This window comes from Melanotaenia boesemani, chromosome 16, assembly GCF_017639745.1.
Source record: "Melanotaenia boesemani isolate fMelBoe1 chromosome 16, fMelBoe1.pri, whole genome shotgun sequence".
Classification (NCBI taxonomy): domain Eukaryota; kingdom Metazoa; phylum Chordata; class Actinopteri; order Atheriniformes; family Melanotaeniidae; genus Melanotaenia; species Melanotaenia boesemani.
In genome coordinates this window covers 15,089,010-15,103,854 of record NC_055697.1, presented here as the reverse complement: position 1 = coordinate 15,103,854, position 14,845 = coordinate 15,089,010, and the positions used below count along the sequence as shown (strand labels likewise).

Here is a 14,845-nt window from a genome sequence, read left to right as displayed (position 1 = left end):
GTGGTGTTGTTAGCTCTGTCGTTTTTGACCAATCCCTGAACAGGAGTAGCAGTACCCAAGTTAGATAGATCCGGTGAGGACTATAAATAAGTGGAGAAGACATTGTCGAGGAATGTACAGCAGAACTCAGAAGCCATTTTGAGATGATGTCCCTGTTGAGAAAGCCTATGAAGATGCTGAAATCAACGAACATGGTTACATTTCTGTCTGTTTCTCCCTCCGTCTCCTCTATTTCACCATGGCAGCTGTCAACCGACGGGACATTAGCAAAGCGGGGTGTCGAGCTGTGCTCACAGGGTTAAAACGCCATTGATATGAAAGAGGACAGTATCTGTTTACTGTCTCTGTCGAGACATGTAACACCGTGAGTCTTTTCCAGTCTGAAATCTTCCAGCATCTCTCACAAACCAACGTCTCCTTGAGTGTCTGAATTAATTCACTCTTGAAGCGGGGAGAAGGGAGGCAGATCCGTTTTCCAATGGCTTCTGTGAGCCTTGTTTCCAGTCCCCCAGCCCCTGTTCTTGACAAAAACATGACAGACTCTGAGCTTGCAGGGGATGAAAGGTCGAGTAACATTCTTGTGCAATTCTTAATATGCTCATCTGTGCGTTTCAGTGCTGTGGGTCTACATGCTTGTGTTACTGTTTTCTCTTTTAACCATAAATTGCAGACAAGTCCCCCGCCCCATTTTTTGTCTTTTTTAATTTTTCTATTTTTCCTTGCATGCCTCTTTAGTGCATACGAATACTGGTGTTCAGACAGCATAGATTCCACATCACGGTGTTGATGAGACTCATGATCATTTCCATGCAAGATAGCAGACCTCATCGTTCTTTCGTGCTGCTGGCTTTCATAGCTTCATTGTTGCCATCTGCAGGAGACTATGCAAATAACTATGATGTAAACGCCACGCCCATCTTTTTGCTGAGCTCCTCCTACTGGGCACCTGGCAGTATTGCTCTGACGGGGTTAATGCAGAGTTGAGATTATGTGCTTCTTCAAAGTCCATTCCCTATGTCCTTGTGATTTGTCTTATAACAACATGGCAGGTGATTTAACTGACTTAGACCTTGTGAGTAGGAGCAGTTTTTTTTTGTTTGTTTTTTTTGTGGGGGGGGGGGGTTGATGGTTAGACCACTGATTTGATTACTTTTATCGTAATGAGAAATCACCCTTATTTGCAGATTCCAGGTTTGGCTAAAGTGCTTGACAATGGAGCTTTAGTTATTTTATTTGCACTTTGTGATATTTCTTAATTACGCCAATGAAACCACAAATGTTTATCATCCCCATAAACCTTATTCTGATTCTTAGAGTTTTCCTTCATGTGCTGTAAAAAAATAAGAAATAAGAGACAAAGTAAAATTAGCTTTATGATGTCCTTTAAAAAAAAAAGAACATGCAAGAAGTATAAACTGGTATCAGTTTCCAGATCATTCTTTATGGTTACACACAGAAATGGTCGCTTTGTTGGTGGAGTACACTTGTGTGTAAGGAAGAAGCTGTTGGTGTCTGTGAAAATTGACCTGTATCACCAGGGTAGACATACTTTCTAATTTCATGGTCTTTCTATCCCATGTTCCCACCTGCTCTTTATTTTTAAAGAAGCTGACATGTAATTGATGTATTATTTGGACAATTCTAATATGTTGATTATGAAACAGTTTTTCATAAAAAAAAACATTTTTATCTTTTTTTAAAAAATATGAATTACTAATTCTGTATTGATATTTGAAAACAATATTGCTAAGTCAGCCATGGTTTTAAAATTTGAACCAAGTATTATATAAACTAATGTCCAACAAAATTAACACTTGCTAACTAATCTGAAACATGGCAGATAACTAACCTAATCACACAGTAACATCACACAGTGGTGATGCTCCAAACTGTCCCAGATTTTATTATTAACTAGCATTGTCTTGGAACCTTACCTCCACCGTGTTCTGGTGTATTTAGCTATGGACACATCTAACCATTGACACAGAGTCCATGTCAGTAGTTGATGTTATTTTGAGTTATAGTGTTCCTCCAAAATAAAGATCATCTCCAGGAACATCAAGTATTTGTTTCTTAAATCACGTGAAGCTTGTTTTTGAACTTCAGGTTGTTATAAAAAAACTTAAGTTATGTTGCTTCTAGAAAAAAAGAGAGAAATTCTCATTAGCTGTATCGAACTTCAAGTTGAATTTAATTTGACTTTCACCAAAAAAAAAAAACTACACACTGGTTAATGCAAAGAAAAGAAAATTGTCTTTTGGTTGGCAAAATATTTGGTTCAGAACCACTTTAATTACTTTGTTTAATTTCAGCTGCATTTCTTATTATTACTGCTTACCAGATACTTAGCTCTTGATTTAAAATATTTAAAGTGTCAGAGGCTGATAATATACAGCATATAAACTCTTTTAAATGTACTGTTTTGGTCTCTTGTAGAGAGGATGGTGAATTGGAAGATGGCGAAATAGATGATGAGGGGATTGGAATTGAAGAGGAGAATAAAGAAGCAACAGAGGTGAAGGAGGACAAAGAGAAAGAGAAGGAAAATGAGAAGGAAAAAGAGAAAAGTAAAGAGAGAGAAGAAAAAGTGCACAGACACTCCAGGAAAAGATACAAAAAGACCAGAGAGAAGAGGAGGTCTAAAAGGAGAAGACGTGACAGACAGAAAGTAAGACATGATGGTACTTGTCATCACGATATTTCTCTCACTGTGATTGATTTTTGCCACGAATATGAGCCATGCACATGAATTTGCTTTGATGTTGCGTTTTCCCTCTTTTCAGCATTATTCCCCCTCCAGCAGCTCCAGCTCTGACAGTTACGACTCTGACTATGATCGACCAGAACGACCTAAAAATAGGAAGAGCCAGGGGACCAGTCGGGAGTCTGATGGTCAATCTTCTCAGGTGAGTTCATCAAAGCCAGAAATATGCTGCATTCATATTGATTAATGCATCATTGTGGGACATCCTTCTCTCGCTGGTTTGACTGACAGCACTCAAAGGGAGGCCACGGCAACTTCAAGAAGTCTTCGCCGCTGAAGAGCAGCGATTTTGACAAATACAGCGACTACAGCGAAGACAAGTATGACTACGATGAAGAGGAGGATGATTATGAAGATGAGATGTCTGAGTATCAGCAGTCAAAAGATTCAGTGAATCAAGGAAAGGGATGCCACGTTAAAGACCAGATGATGAGAGGAAACATGAGAGGGATGAAGCAACAACAATGTATGAATGATTCTCACATCTGAACACTTCTGGTATCAAATAATTCCTGCAAAAGGTTATCTTGACTCATTTAGAAAAGAGTTTTTTTTGGGACATGTGATTTGAAGACCTGGCATCAAAGAGTTTGTAGATTTGTGCTTTTAAACATTTTTAAAATTGACTTATTTTCAGTTGGACAGAGAGGACGGGGCAGAGGGAGCGGACCAGGGAGAGGACGTGGGATGCTAAACAAAAACAAAAAACTTAAGGGCAAACCCTGGGGAGGACGTGGACGAGGTCGAGGAGGAAACCAGGGAATGGATGATATGGGAATGGTAAGTACATCCTTAGAAAAATTAACCAGATGCATTTGTATTTAATTTGACAACTTAATTAGAAATTGACTTCACTTTTTCAACTTTAAAGGCTAAAGAACTTTACAATTAGTCTTCAGAGTCTCAGCAGCTGGGCAGCGTGTCCATCCATAGCTTAATAATTAGCTGAAGATTGTAATTAACAACGTTTTTGTCATTTACTTTGTGTCACAGGAGGGAAAAAACTCTTCTGGTTTTCAGAAAAAACGACCAATCATGAGCAAGGAGTTCATCAATCAGCACACAGTTGAACATAACGGTAGATACATCTGCAAGTATTTCCTGGAAGGGCGCTGCATCAAGGTAGAGTTGTATGAATGTTTTGGAGCTTGTTATGTTGTGTTCCTACTTTTCTAAAATAATAGGATAAGAATAATTTTTTGCATGATTAAATTATTATGTTTTATCTGCATACAGGGGGAACAGTGCAAATTTGAACATGAGCATGTGGTACCTGATAAGAAGAAGGAACTTTGCAAATTTTACCTTCAAGGTTACTGCAGCAAAGGAGATAATTGCATTTACATGCACAATATCCTTCACTTAGTGCTTTTGATAAGTGTTTTTGCTTTGCATAATTAGCATATGGTACTTTTTAGTCAGTTTGGGTCCTTAATCTGTATCTGCACATGAGTACCCCTGCAAGTTCTTTCACACTGGAGCCAAATGTTATCAAGGGGACAACTGCAAATTCTCCCATGATGCTTTGACTGATGTGACCAAAGAGCTGCTTGAAAAGGTGAAACGAAAGACGACGATATTGATTTCCATGCTTGCTATCAGTGCTGTTGTTCAGCAGCTTAGTTTTTTATTTATTCTCTGACTTGTGCATCAGATAATTAACACTGAAGAGGAGAACGCCCGTGAGGACGAGTTGGAGCTGGAGGATCTGAGAAAGCAGGGGATTGCCCCGCTTCCGAAGCCGCCTCCCGGAGTGGGCTTGCTGCCCACTCCTGGTCAGAGCAGTCCTACAGATGGAGCCTCTGGTCAAGCTGGCAAGAAGATCCCCTCCCTGTTTGAAATCAAAGTTCAACCTACTGTAGACCTTGCACAAAAAATTGCTCTAAGGTAACCAGGATAATCTGTAATCAAAGTCAGATTAAACTGTTAAAGATTGCTCGGCTCTCACCCCAAACCCAATTGTACTCTTTATTTTTTAGTGGCTCCAGCTATTCCCAGAATCAAAGTGATGGCACTAATCAGTTTAGTGGAGGCCCAGAGGACACGCAGAGTAGCACCATGGTGCCTTCAGGTCCTCCTGCTCTTCCTATTCCTCCACCTGAATCGTCTGGTCTCATGGGTCACCCGACTGGGCCACCTATGCCACAGAGCCCCCCAGGGCAGCACCCACCGCATGGATTTCCATTACAGCCACCACCCCCTTCAGGCCAACCTCCACCCTTTCATGCACCTAATATCAACCCACAGATGAATATGCAAAGACCTCCTTTCCCTCCTGTACCAGATCTACAGATGCTGCAAAGTCTCTTCCCTTTTCCTGCAATGGGTCAGAACCCAGTTGAGGTTTTTAGCAGCTTCCTCCAAAACCAGACCGTTAGTCAACAAGGAGGTCAGTGATATCTTACTATGGTCACATGATATATATATATATATATATATATATATATATATATATATATATATATATACATGTTTTTTTACTTATTATTGAAATAGTGTGTTTTTGTTGTTTTTCTGTGCAGTAGACCCTAGCCTGGCCTTCGTACAGAACCTCCAGCAGCAGATGGGAGCCGAGTCACAGTTGCAGTCTTTACCACCAGCAGTACAGAAAGCCATCTTTTTACACCTGACACAGCAGCAGCAGCAACAACAACAAAAGTCACAGGGGAATGAGCAACACAGAGCAGATGGCCAGGATGATAACAGTGAAAATAGAGGTAAGTACTTATGCTTAGGGAGCTGCTTTGCTGAAGTGATTGAGATGCAACAACAAAACCCCCACCATAGAAAATGAGCAACTTTATTACCCACGAGAAGAAACCACAGTAAGTGGGTGGCAAGAAACAGGATGATAAAGTGTCAGACATTTCAAAGTTATTTCATATTTTTTTGCAGATGAAACTACCAACTGGTACTCAAGTGATGAGGAGGATGGAAGCGTCTCCTCAATACTTAAATCTCTAAAAAAGCAGAGTGAGATGCAGTCCAAATCCCTCCAGGCTGCCCAGGTGACTCAAGTTCTGGGAGACCCTCGGCTTGTTAAGGAAAGGGCTCCACCCAGTGACCCTCGTGTGAAAATGGACCCAAGACAGCGACTATCAGATGTCAAAAAGGAGCCAGATGGAGCTGCTGATCCTCGGCTCTCCAGAGACCCCAGAAAGTCAAGGCCAATGGACTCAAGTTCCTATCGCCAACAGAGCCATCCCAGTACCCAAAAGCCTCCAACAGGAGAGGAGGATGATGAAGGAGAGAGGGAACTCCGGGACAGAGCTGTTCTTATCCCTCTTGATCCTAGCCCTGGCATAGTGCTGCGGGACCCTCGTTGCCAGTTAAAGCAGTTCAGTCACATTCGGGTGGATATTCTGCTCCAGCGTCCTTCCTTTGCTCAGTCTGTAGTTTGGGCCCCTGAGGATCTCATTCCTTCTCTCGTTCCCAAACAGGAACACTCCATTAACCTTCCCCTTCCACCTCTCATTGCAAATGCTCAGATGAACAGAACAAGCCTACCTGACCATCCCCCAGTTTCCAGCCCTCCACCGTCTGACCCCAGACTAGCAGCTGCACGGTTGAAGGAACGTTTAACTCGACTCCCTACTGGATCCTTAGAGTCTCGATCCTCCACTGATAGACCTGTAGACCCACGCCAGCAGAAATCTCTGGACCCCAGACTAAAGCGTACAGGGAGTCTGGACTCTAAGCTGTTGGTTCAGAAAGAGCCTTCCTCTGGGGGAGGACCTGTGGACCCCAGACTACAGAAGGCCAGTACCAGCTCTTCTCCTCAGACTGCCCTAGGCAAGCCAGAGTCAGAGAAACTGCCACCGTATGCCCCTCGTCTGGCATCCTCAGGTGGAGGGCTCGAAAGCCCCACTACAATCCTTGGAGGAATCAGTCTGTACGATCCTCGTTCTCAAGTCGAGCCGTTGGACCCTCCTAAAAAGGCGGGGATTCTTAAACAGCCTTCTAAAAAAGAGAACACTCCGACTCCATCACTCTCTCTAGCTCAGAGAAGTGCCTCTTTTGAAGAGGTTAAAAGTACAGATGGTACCTCACATGAGTCTCCTCCTCCCACATCTCCCACATTACCTCCCGCCTCACCTACCAAACCCCCTGCAGTTCACAATCTCCCAATCCCAGCGCTGGCTGGGCTGATCCGACCACAATATACTGACCCCAGGCAGGCCAAACAAGGAGGGCAGGGTTCTATGGGAGGTCAGGGAGAGGAAAAGGAGCAGCAACAGCCACAGGAGGAGGAGGAAGAAGAGGAAGTAATGGAGGAAGAACCAAAACAGAAGGATACAGAGGAGGAAGCAGATGACAGGACACTTAAAGATGTGTTCAAAACTTTTGATCCCACAGCTTCCCCCTTCTGTCAGTAAAGATTTGTATGTAGAAAATAAGTGACATAGGATTTGTATATTGGTGAGACATTTATTACTTTTTAATAAGCTTTTCATGGATCTATTTATTTCTGTAAATAATGTATAAATTACTACCCCCCCCCCTATGTTTGTCAGTTTGGAGATTATGCTAGAAAGATGAGCAGACAGTGTAAAGTTCCTTTTCATTTAATCAGACTAATGCTTGTGTTAAAATTGTATGTATTTTAAGGTCCTTTTATTATTATGTAATTTTTTCACACACGTTCTAAACAATCATAAAAGAATTTCATATCCAAATAATAATTTCACACTTCCTAATGGAAGAATTTCCTTGACACTATCAGCATTAACATATTTAATCTATAACATTTTATATCACAATATCAACACATGTATCCTCACTTTTATGATAAGGGATTCTGTAAAATATTTACCTCTTTTATAAACCACACACCCAGATATTAGATTGTGATTTGTTTTAGCCTTTGACACAAACAACTCAGAGAATAAAAGCACGCATTTTTATTGTATATAATATATGCTGATGCTGAGTATTTGAAGTTTTAACTCCTTACCTACACTTTTATGGTTTTTAAGCTCTTTACAGCTTGTTTGCAGAAATGTTAGCACTATTTCAGAAATTTTACATATTTAGTGAAACAATAGTTTCTTTTAAAGTGCTCTAAATGCTTTGAGGATGTAAACCTTTCTTTTAAATAGGTCAAAGGAACATTGGTTGCTTAAAATGATTCATATGTGCCATTCTTAAAAACATAAAGTTAATAAAATGCAGTTAAACACTGTTTTTTGTTTTACACTGATAATCATGAGTATTAGCTTGATATGATTGCAGGTATGTGTATATATGTATTAAATGTGACTTATAACATTTTCTACTGTTTACTTTAGTTGGAGTTGGCTGAAAATGAACCTCTTGGCTAAGAAAGGGTGTATGTTGTAGAGCTAAAGTGGTGTACTGCTTGGTAGTTTAAGTGACATCTTTGTGTCTGTAATGTAAGCAGCTTTTGTTTGAAAATAAGTTATTACCTTTTTTAATTGCTTTGATGATTCATATTGTAAATGTGCATTTTTGTATTTTGTGTACAGTGTGTTTTAGTGAGTGTTTTAATGTATACAGTGATGCTTCTTTTGTGTCATTGTAGGTATGGCCTTCATGGTGGTTTCATACCGTACAGCATTTTAACAGGACCTGCCTATCGTTTAAGTGATTTTTATTATAAATACCTGGAATAAAGAGCTGAAATGACAAAAACTGTTTTTCAGAATCACACCAGAGTTGCAAAGGTTTACTTCAGAGAGTATGTATAGTACTTTATTACATTATGCTGACATACAGTATCTTAGTATGTATGGTATGTATAGTTAGTAGTTTAGTATTTAGAAGATAAACATGTTGCATGTGTCTTTAATAATATACTCTTAGTGCAAGTTGGTGTTTCATCAGATTCAGATTGCTTTATTTGCTTTGATGGGAATACTGTTCACTTGAAGCCATTTTGCACATTAACCTGGGGAGCTAGACTGGGTGCTGTAGGGTGTGATGAAATCTTTCTTAAACCCAGCTCATCAGTTTCCGGGTTGGAGGTCTGCTGAGCTCGATGGATCTCCAAGTTTCTCTTCCACTGGAAACACAGTGCTGTGGCCTCTGCACCATCAGAGTTTGGCTCCGGCTGTTTCAGACCCTGGAACAGTGTAGAGGATAATGGCAAGTGTTCAGGGCCTGGCAAGTGATTTCCAGCTGTGTCTGGAAGTTGGTGAACTCTTTAAAATTATCTTTATTTCCACACAAATATCAGGTTTTCACCACTTTTAGGTGATTTAGATAAAATTGGATATATTGGATGATTCATTTACTGATTCAGCTGATCTAATGCAGTATGTGTACAGTTTGAACTCAATGTTGCCATTCCACAGACAGAAAAACTATACAAATGAATAGGAAAAGAATTCAGAAACACTTCCCTAAAGCGGTTGACCAACAAATGACTCAAAGGAGTGTTCATGGTCTGTGTTAATGTCTGTGAGTCTGCTATCAAGAGAAACCCGAAGTACAATGGTGGACATGGGAAAACTGCAAAAATGACGCTGCTCGTTTGGAGTTTGTGAAAGATCATGTTAGGTTAGGGCAGGGGTGTCCAGCTCCTGTCATCCCATCTATGAAACATGGTGGTGGTACTATCATACTATACTATCATAGTGTGGATCTGTTCTGTAGTATCAGGGACAGGATTGTTTGTCATCACTGAGCAAAATAAATTTTAAATATTGATAGACAATTCTTAAAAGTCTATAGGGACAACTGAATCTCAGGATAAAGTTCTTCATTATGAACATGGCATTTGGTTAAAACCTTCTTAATGTTTTTGTCTGGGAATAGAAATGTGAAGTCCTGATCCTAATCCAGCAGAAAAGTTGAAGAACCTAAAATGAGTGGATATAAAACCCACTTACAAGCCAAGACTGAAACTGTTCTGTAGAGAAAAATGGGCTAAAGTTCCTTTAAGGTGATGTGCAGTACTGATCAGTTACTAGAGATGTGTTTGGCATTGTTGTTGCACCAGATACAGCAAACAAAAGGTCACATTGTTTGCACTCATAGATGTACTAAGATAATTTTCCTCAGTAACTGAATCACCAAGTATATGAGGATGTCTTTGCATAATTTGTTAACTTGCATTCTTTGATTCTTTGCCATCACTTTATTTGTCTATGGGATAAGACAAAGACTTTAAATAACATCAGCTTTGCTACTAAATGCTTGTAGTTTTATATTTACTGTAATGCAGGCTGTTTCTGCAGCATGAACTCCACGGAGGATAGTCTGGAGAAGATTTTGTGCATTTTTCACCAGGATTTCATCAGACGATTTGCACCCAGGCGTTACAGCATTGACACTATGTAAACATAGAAGAAAAGAGTCAGAATCAATCTTTTAATTAGCATTCAGTTTGTAATTTATGTTTAAAGTTCCCTGACCTGGATATGATGCTGAGCTGGTTGGTGATGGTAAGGATCTGTTCAATGATGAGGGAGAGTTCAGCCGTACACTGTTTATCCAGGCTGTGGTTGGCAATAACTCTGATGAACTGAGTGACTGACTCACAGTTTGAGATAACATCTTTGGCTGCAGTAACAAATGCTTCTTTGTTCTGAAAAAGAAAAAAATAATTGTGGATATGTGTGTCTTGAAATAAAACAAAGAAAAGGGATTTCTGCTGATTATTACCAGTAATGGGCCTTTTTTCTTTAAGTACTGTGTCATGTGACATATTATGTCAGCCGTCTTCCTGGTCACCTGGACGATTTTGTTGTCTTTGGGATCCCAGCTATTGCTTTTTTGTTTTAGACAAAGGGATGTGTAGGTTAGTGAAGAGGGTTCTTTGTACACATCAGCTGTAGCACCATCCTGTAGAGAAAAATCCAAACATGATTTACTATGACATTAGAGAAACACAGAACAACCAAATCTTGCCAATGATGAGATACCTACAGCTTTTTTCAAAATTCCAGGTTCATGTTTAACCACATCTGCCATGTTCAAAGGAGTCACTTCAGCATCTAAAGGTTCTGTGTCACCTTTTTGCAAAGATATTGTTGTATCAGGAAATTCCACTTCCTTAACTCTAGATGGTGTTGTGCCCAATAATTTGTCAAAGTCCTCAGGTACTTTGCCCTGTAGACCAGCCTTGATGAGCTCTTTAGCCTCCTGGTGGATCCCATCTTGTTTGGTGATCTCCTCCACCACATAGTGAGCTTTTGCTGACCAGCACTGTATGTGCACATCCAAACTGAGTGTGTCACAAATGTAGTGAGTCTCTACTAGAAGCCTCGCCCTGCAGATTATATCTGAGATCTGAAAAGACAGGTGGTCATTGATAGACCTCAGGATAGAGCGAGCATGTGGCTCACGGATGTAGTTTAAGCAGTCTTCCACTCTTTTGGTTGCAGATTTGATATTTTCAACAAGTGCTTGTGCTGCATTTTTAAATTTATGCTCCATATCCTCTGAGTCAGTGTCTTCGAAGTGTTTGGCAGCAAAATAAGCAATCCTGACCATATTTTGAAAAGCAGCATCGTAGTCCTTATTCTCTTTGCTTAACCGACCTGAAAGCTCTCTAATTTTAATCAAAAGACGTCTCTGGAGGAATTCTGATTTTGCAAGTTGCATCACACTCGCCATTATGTCGAGCTCCTCTGCAGCTTTAAGATATGTTTCAGTTAGTGTTTTTAGCTCATCCTGGTAGCTTGCCAGCTGTTTTGACCTGTACACACTTTTGCAGTTCAGGCTGGTGAGCCTTGCAGCCTCTTGGAGGCGAAGCGAGTTCTCGGACAACGCTGATAGCTGTTTCTGAGGGCTCAGCTGGTTTGTTGACATTGATGTTGCTAAAATCTTATCCAGAGAATTTAATAAAATCTGAATAGAGAGACCCCAGAGGATACAAAGTCCCTCTAGCTGATCTACTTGTCTTTCCAATGTATTTATAAAATCCACCAGATATCTTGTGTTGTTCTGAGCTTTGCTCAGCTTGCTGTGTAAAACACTGAATGTTTCTTGGCCATCAGTTTGTAAGTTTATATCAGATGATGTCAAGAGCTGGACCACATCAGAACATAATGTCATTACTTCATTTAGTTTTTCTGTAACATCAGTTGTTGGCAGATTTCCTTGCAGTTCTGTATAAATAGCATGATACCATGTTCCGGCTACTGGCAGAAGAACCTTCCGGATGTTGTTTACAAGGTCAGAAAACTGTGTGCTGTGTTTGTAGATGCTTTCAGTGCTCATTGCTGAGCTCATTGCTGTCTCTTGTGCTGTCTGGACGAGCAGCGGAGTCAGTGACACCAGCTCTGCCCTAAAGGTTTCCAATGTCTGACAATCAACCACATCAGCAATGGCTAAGGCTTCCTTTGCAGCCTGGGCGTAGCAGTTAGACAGCTCGAGGACTCTAGTGCAGGCCTGGTTTAGCACTGACACATCTTTTCCTTTAGTCACAGCCACAACTTTATACAAGAGGGGTAAAAGGTCAAAATCAAGAGGCTTGTGGATCAGTTCAGGCTCATCTAGGACAGCTGGCATCTTTAAATCATTGTTGTCATATTTATGAGTCTCTTCTGCTTCTATGGTTCTCACATCTGAGGGCTCCTCCTCATGTTTGGTTTCAGAATCCCTCTCCATGACTTCAAAAACAGGAGAATCAGTGTGTCTTTGCACATGATCCACATTCATCTCACAGGTGTCTTTGACTGGTAATGATGGCTGTAAAATTTCAGGCCTCCGTGCCCCCTCACGCAGTGGGCTAAGTAGATGTGGGTGCTGGTGGCCATCTAGTCCCTCTCTGAGCACCTTAAAATGCTGAATGACGATGGAAACGTTGTCTGAAAATGCAGAATATTTCTGCACATTTAAGCTGGAACCAAACAGCATGTCTCTGACAGACTCAACCACTTTGGTTTGAGATGACTGAACCTGTTTGAGCAGTACCAGCAGGCCATTCCTGTAGATTGGGTCATCACTTTTGTCCAAGTGCCTCTTCACAGAGTGAACCACCAGGTTCATGTGGCAAATCAGTTGTTTTGCATGCTCATCAAACAGTTTGTAGCTCTGTTCTCTGTATGCTGAGTCACATCCATGACGGTCATGGACCATTTCATGAATAGCAATACTAGTGAACGCCCTCACATCCAGTACATCACTGAGAGCATCCTGTAGTTGGCTAGTATCCTCTTCCCATTTCTGACACGCATCATGAAGCTTTTGAATAGTTTGCACTGAATTATCTGCCAGTTCCAGCGAAAGAGAAGCGATTCGAGCTCTCAGTCTTGCAAGACATGCTCGAGAGTTCTCCACATTCTCCAAGCACTTGGCATCCACAGCAACAGCTGAGACAAAACTTGCCACTTGGATTATCCTGTCAGTGGAGGATATGAAATCTTCAACTACTGGTTGAATAAAAGTCAGATCCATATTTGTTGCAGAATCTCCTGCCAATATCTGTTTTGTCATGCCTAAAAGTTCATCAAATGTAAAGGATGCTTCAAGAAATGTGTCCAAGACTTGATAAAGAACTGTAGCTAACAAGGATTGGTCAAGCATCTGTATTTGTTGGACCAACAAAGTGCACTTTGTCTCAAGGCTCGGCTCAAAATCATTTGAAGACTTTAAAATTAGTTTAATGTCAGACCAGAGTTGCAGAATGAGACGACAGTGGGTCACCACTCTTTGCTGAGACTCTCTTCGAGAAAGGTTTGCAACAACCATGCAGTGAAACACAACATCTCTTACCATGCTGTCAAAGTCACTGTCTTGAATTGAGGAAGTAGAGGAAGTAGTAAGTAACTGCAGCAGATTATTATGTCTCCCAGTGTAATATCCGCAGAGTCCTAGTGGACTTCTGTTTCTGTCACTCCTGAGAGTTGCAGTAATGTCTTTGATGGTGCTTTGCACCTTGTCCAGAATGTACCTCTTGGCTGCTTGGGCCTGCTCACTTGATGGGTGTTTGATGGTCGTGCACATGGCTGTGTGGAGCATGGAGATGCACCTCCTCAGAGTCTCCAAGGAGTCAAGAAGCTGTTTTGTTTGACTGGGATCCTGTAGAGAATTTGCCCTTTCAACTGTGAGTCTATTGAGGCCTAGCAGAGCTTCAGAAAACACTTGGAAGGATTTTAGCAGGGACTTGATGTCGGGGGAGGAGCCAAGCTCAGACACACACTCCAAAACCCGATCAGCAACAGCGATGACTCTCCTTACAGTAGCATCATCGTCCACCAACAGAATCTACAAGCAGACAGATCACTTTTAGTCCTGACTGAAATAATTCAAAAGAATTTTGACAGGTTGTGAAAAAATGTTGAAGAGATAATGATATACTTCAGACATTTATGGAACTCATTACAGATTTTACAAGTTCATAACTGTACTTTGCAAATGACAAAAGATTAAATTGATATTACAACAACAGTGGAAGTTTAGATAATGGATGAATAGAATTTACTTTTCCAGTGCAGTTAAAACTGGTTGTTTTTTTTTTGTGTGTGTGTGGAATTTTACTCCTATTTCGGGAAACCTCTGAGAAAATAAAAAGCAGATGAAACCATCAAAGATTACTCCTCTGGAAACTGTCAGTTCTTTTAATCAGCTAGCATTCCATTCTCCCCACTACTGTTTGAAGAAGGTAATATTTCAGTGTAGACCATACCCTTGTTACATTTGCAGACACCAAGAGTCAAAACCATATTTACTTTGACTACTCCCAGAAAGACGCTTTGTGTAGCGGTGATTAGCTCCTCTCTGTGCTCAGTCAAACTGGGCTGGATGCTGAGTTTCTGAGCAGCCAGCAGCACATGCTGTCCAGACACAGTGAATGACTCTAGTAGGGACGACATTTCCATTCGCAAAATTTCATCCTCTGTCTCACTAATATGCCTAGAAGAGAAGTTAGGTGTTTATCCACAGATGTCAGTATTATGAAAAAATGAAATGAATCCACATGTTTGAAAGTGATTTTCAAGGTTCTTCTGTATCTTTAGGTGGAGCATACCTGGAGGCCAATGCTGCCATGTTCTCAGTAGCCTTAGCCACAGCCTGAGCTGCTGTCTCCAGCTGGCGGAACTGGTCCAGTTCCTCTGTGTTGTCACACAGCAGCACCAAGTGACATAAATGACTCGCAATTGGTGCAACTGT

At 41.0% G+C, this 14,845-nt stretch overlaps 2 protein-coding genes across 3 annotated transcripts; one reads left to right on the top strand and one right to left on the bottom strand.

Moving 5' to 3' along the window:
• Positions 1-18: 18 nt before the first annotated feature.
• LOC121655344 (zinc finger CCCH domain-containing protein 6) lies at positions 19-8,432 on the top strand. Of its 2 annotated transcripts, none has more exons than XM_042009916.1 (12): positions 19-564; positions 2,437-2,668; positions 2,784-2,906; positions 2,996-3,230; positions 3,402-3,544; positions 3,758-3,886; positions 4,001-4,115; positions 4,213-4,322; positions 4,419-4,651; positions 4,744-5,153; positions 5,290-5,481; positions 5,660-8,432. In XM_042009916.1, the coding sequence occupies exons 1-12, from the start codon at positions 479-481 to the stop codon at positions 7,138-7,140; spliced, it is 3,489 nt and encodes a 1,162-aa protein (XP_041865850.1). In that variant the 5' UTR covers positions 19-478; the 3' UTR covers positions 7,141-8,432. The 2 variants fall into 2 exon arrangements, with proteins under 2 accessions (XP_041865850.1, XP_041865849.1); XM_042009915.1 differs by having other exon boundaries at positions 20-564; positions 5,287-5,481.
• Positions 8,433-8,495: 63 nt separating this feature from the next.
• Positions 8,496-11,428, bottom strand: LOC121655865. Its single transcript, XM_042010742.1, has 5 exons — positions 10,655-11,428; positions 10,391-10,570; positions 10,141-10,313; positions 9,941-10,058; positions 8,496-8,846 (listed from the first exon to the last, which is right to left on the bottom strand). Exons 1-5 carry the CDS (start codon positions 11,342-11,344, stop codon positions 8,646-8,648), a joined length of 1,362 nt encoding a protein of 453 aa, XP_041866676.1. The 5' UTR covers positions 11,345-11,428; the 3' UTR covers positions 8,496-8,645.
• Between the last annotated feature and the right edge of the window lie 3,417 nt (positions 11,429-14,845).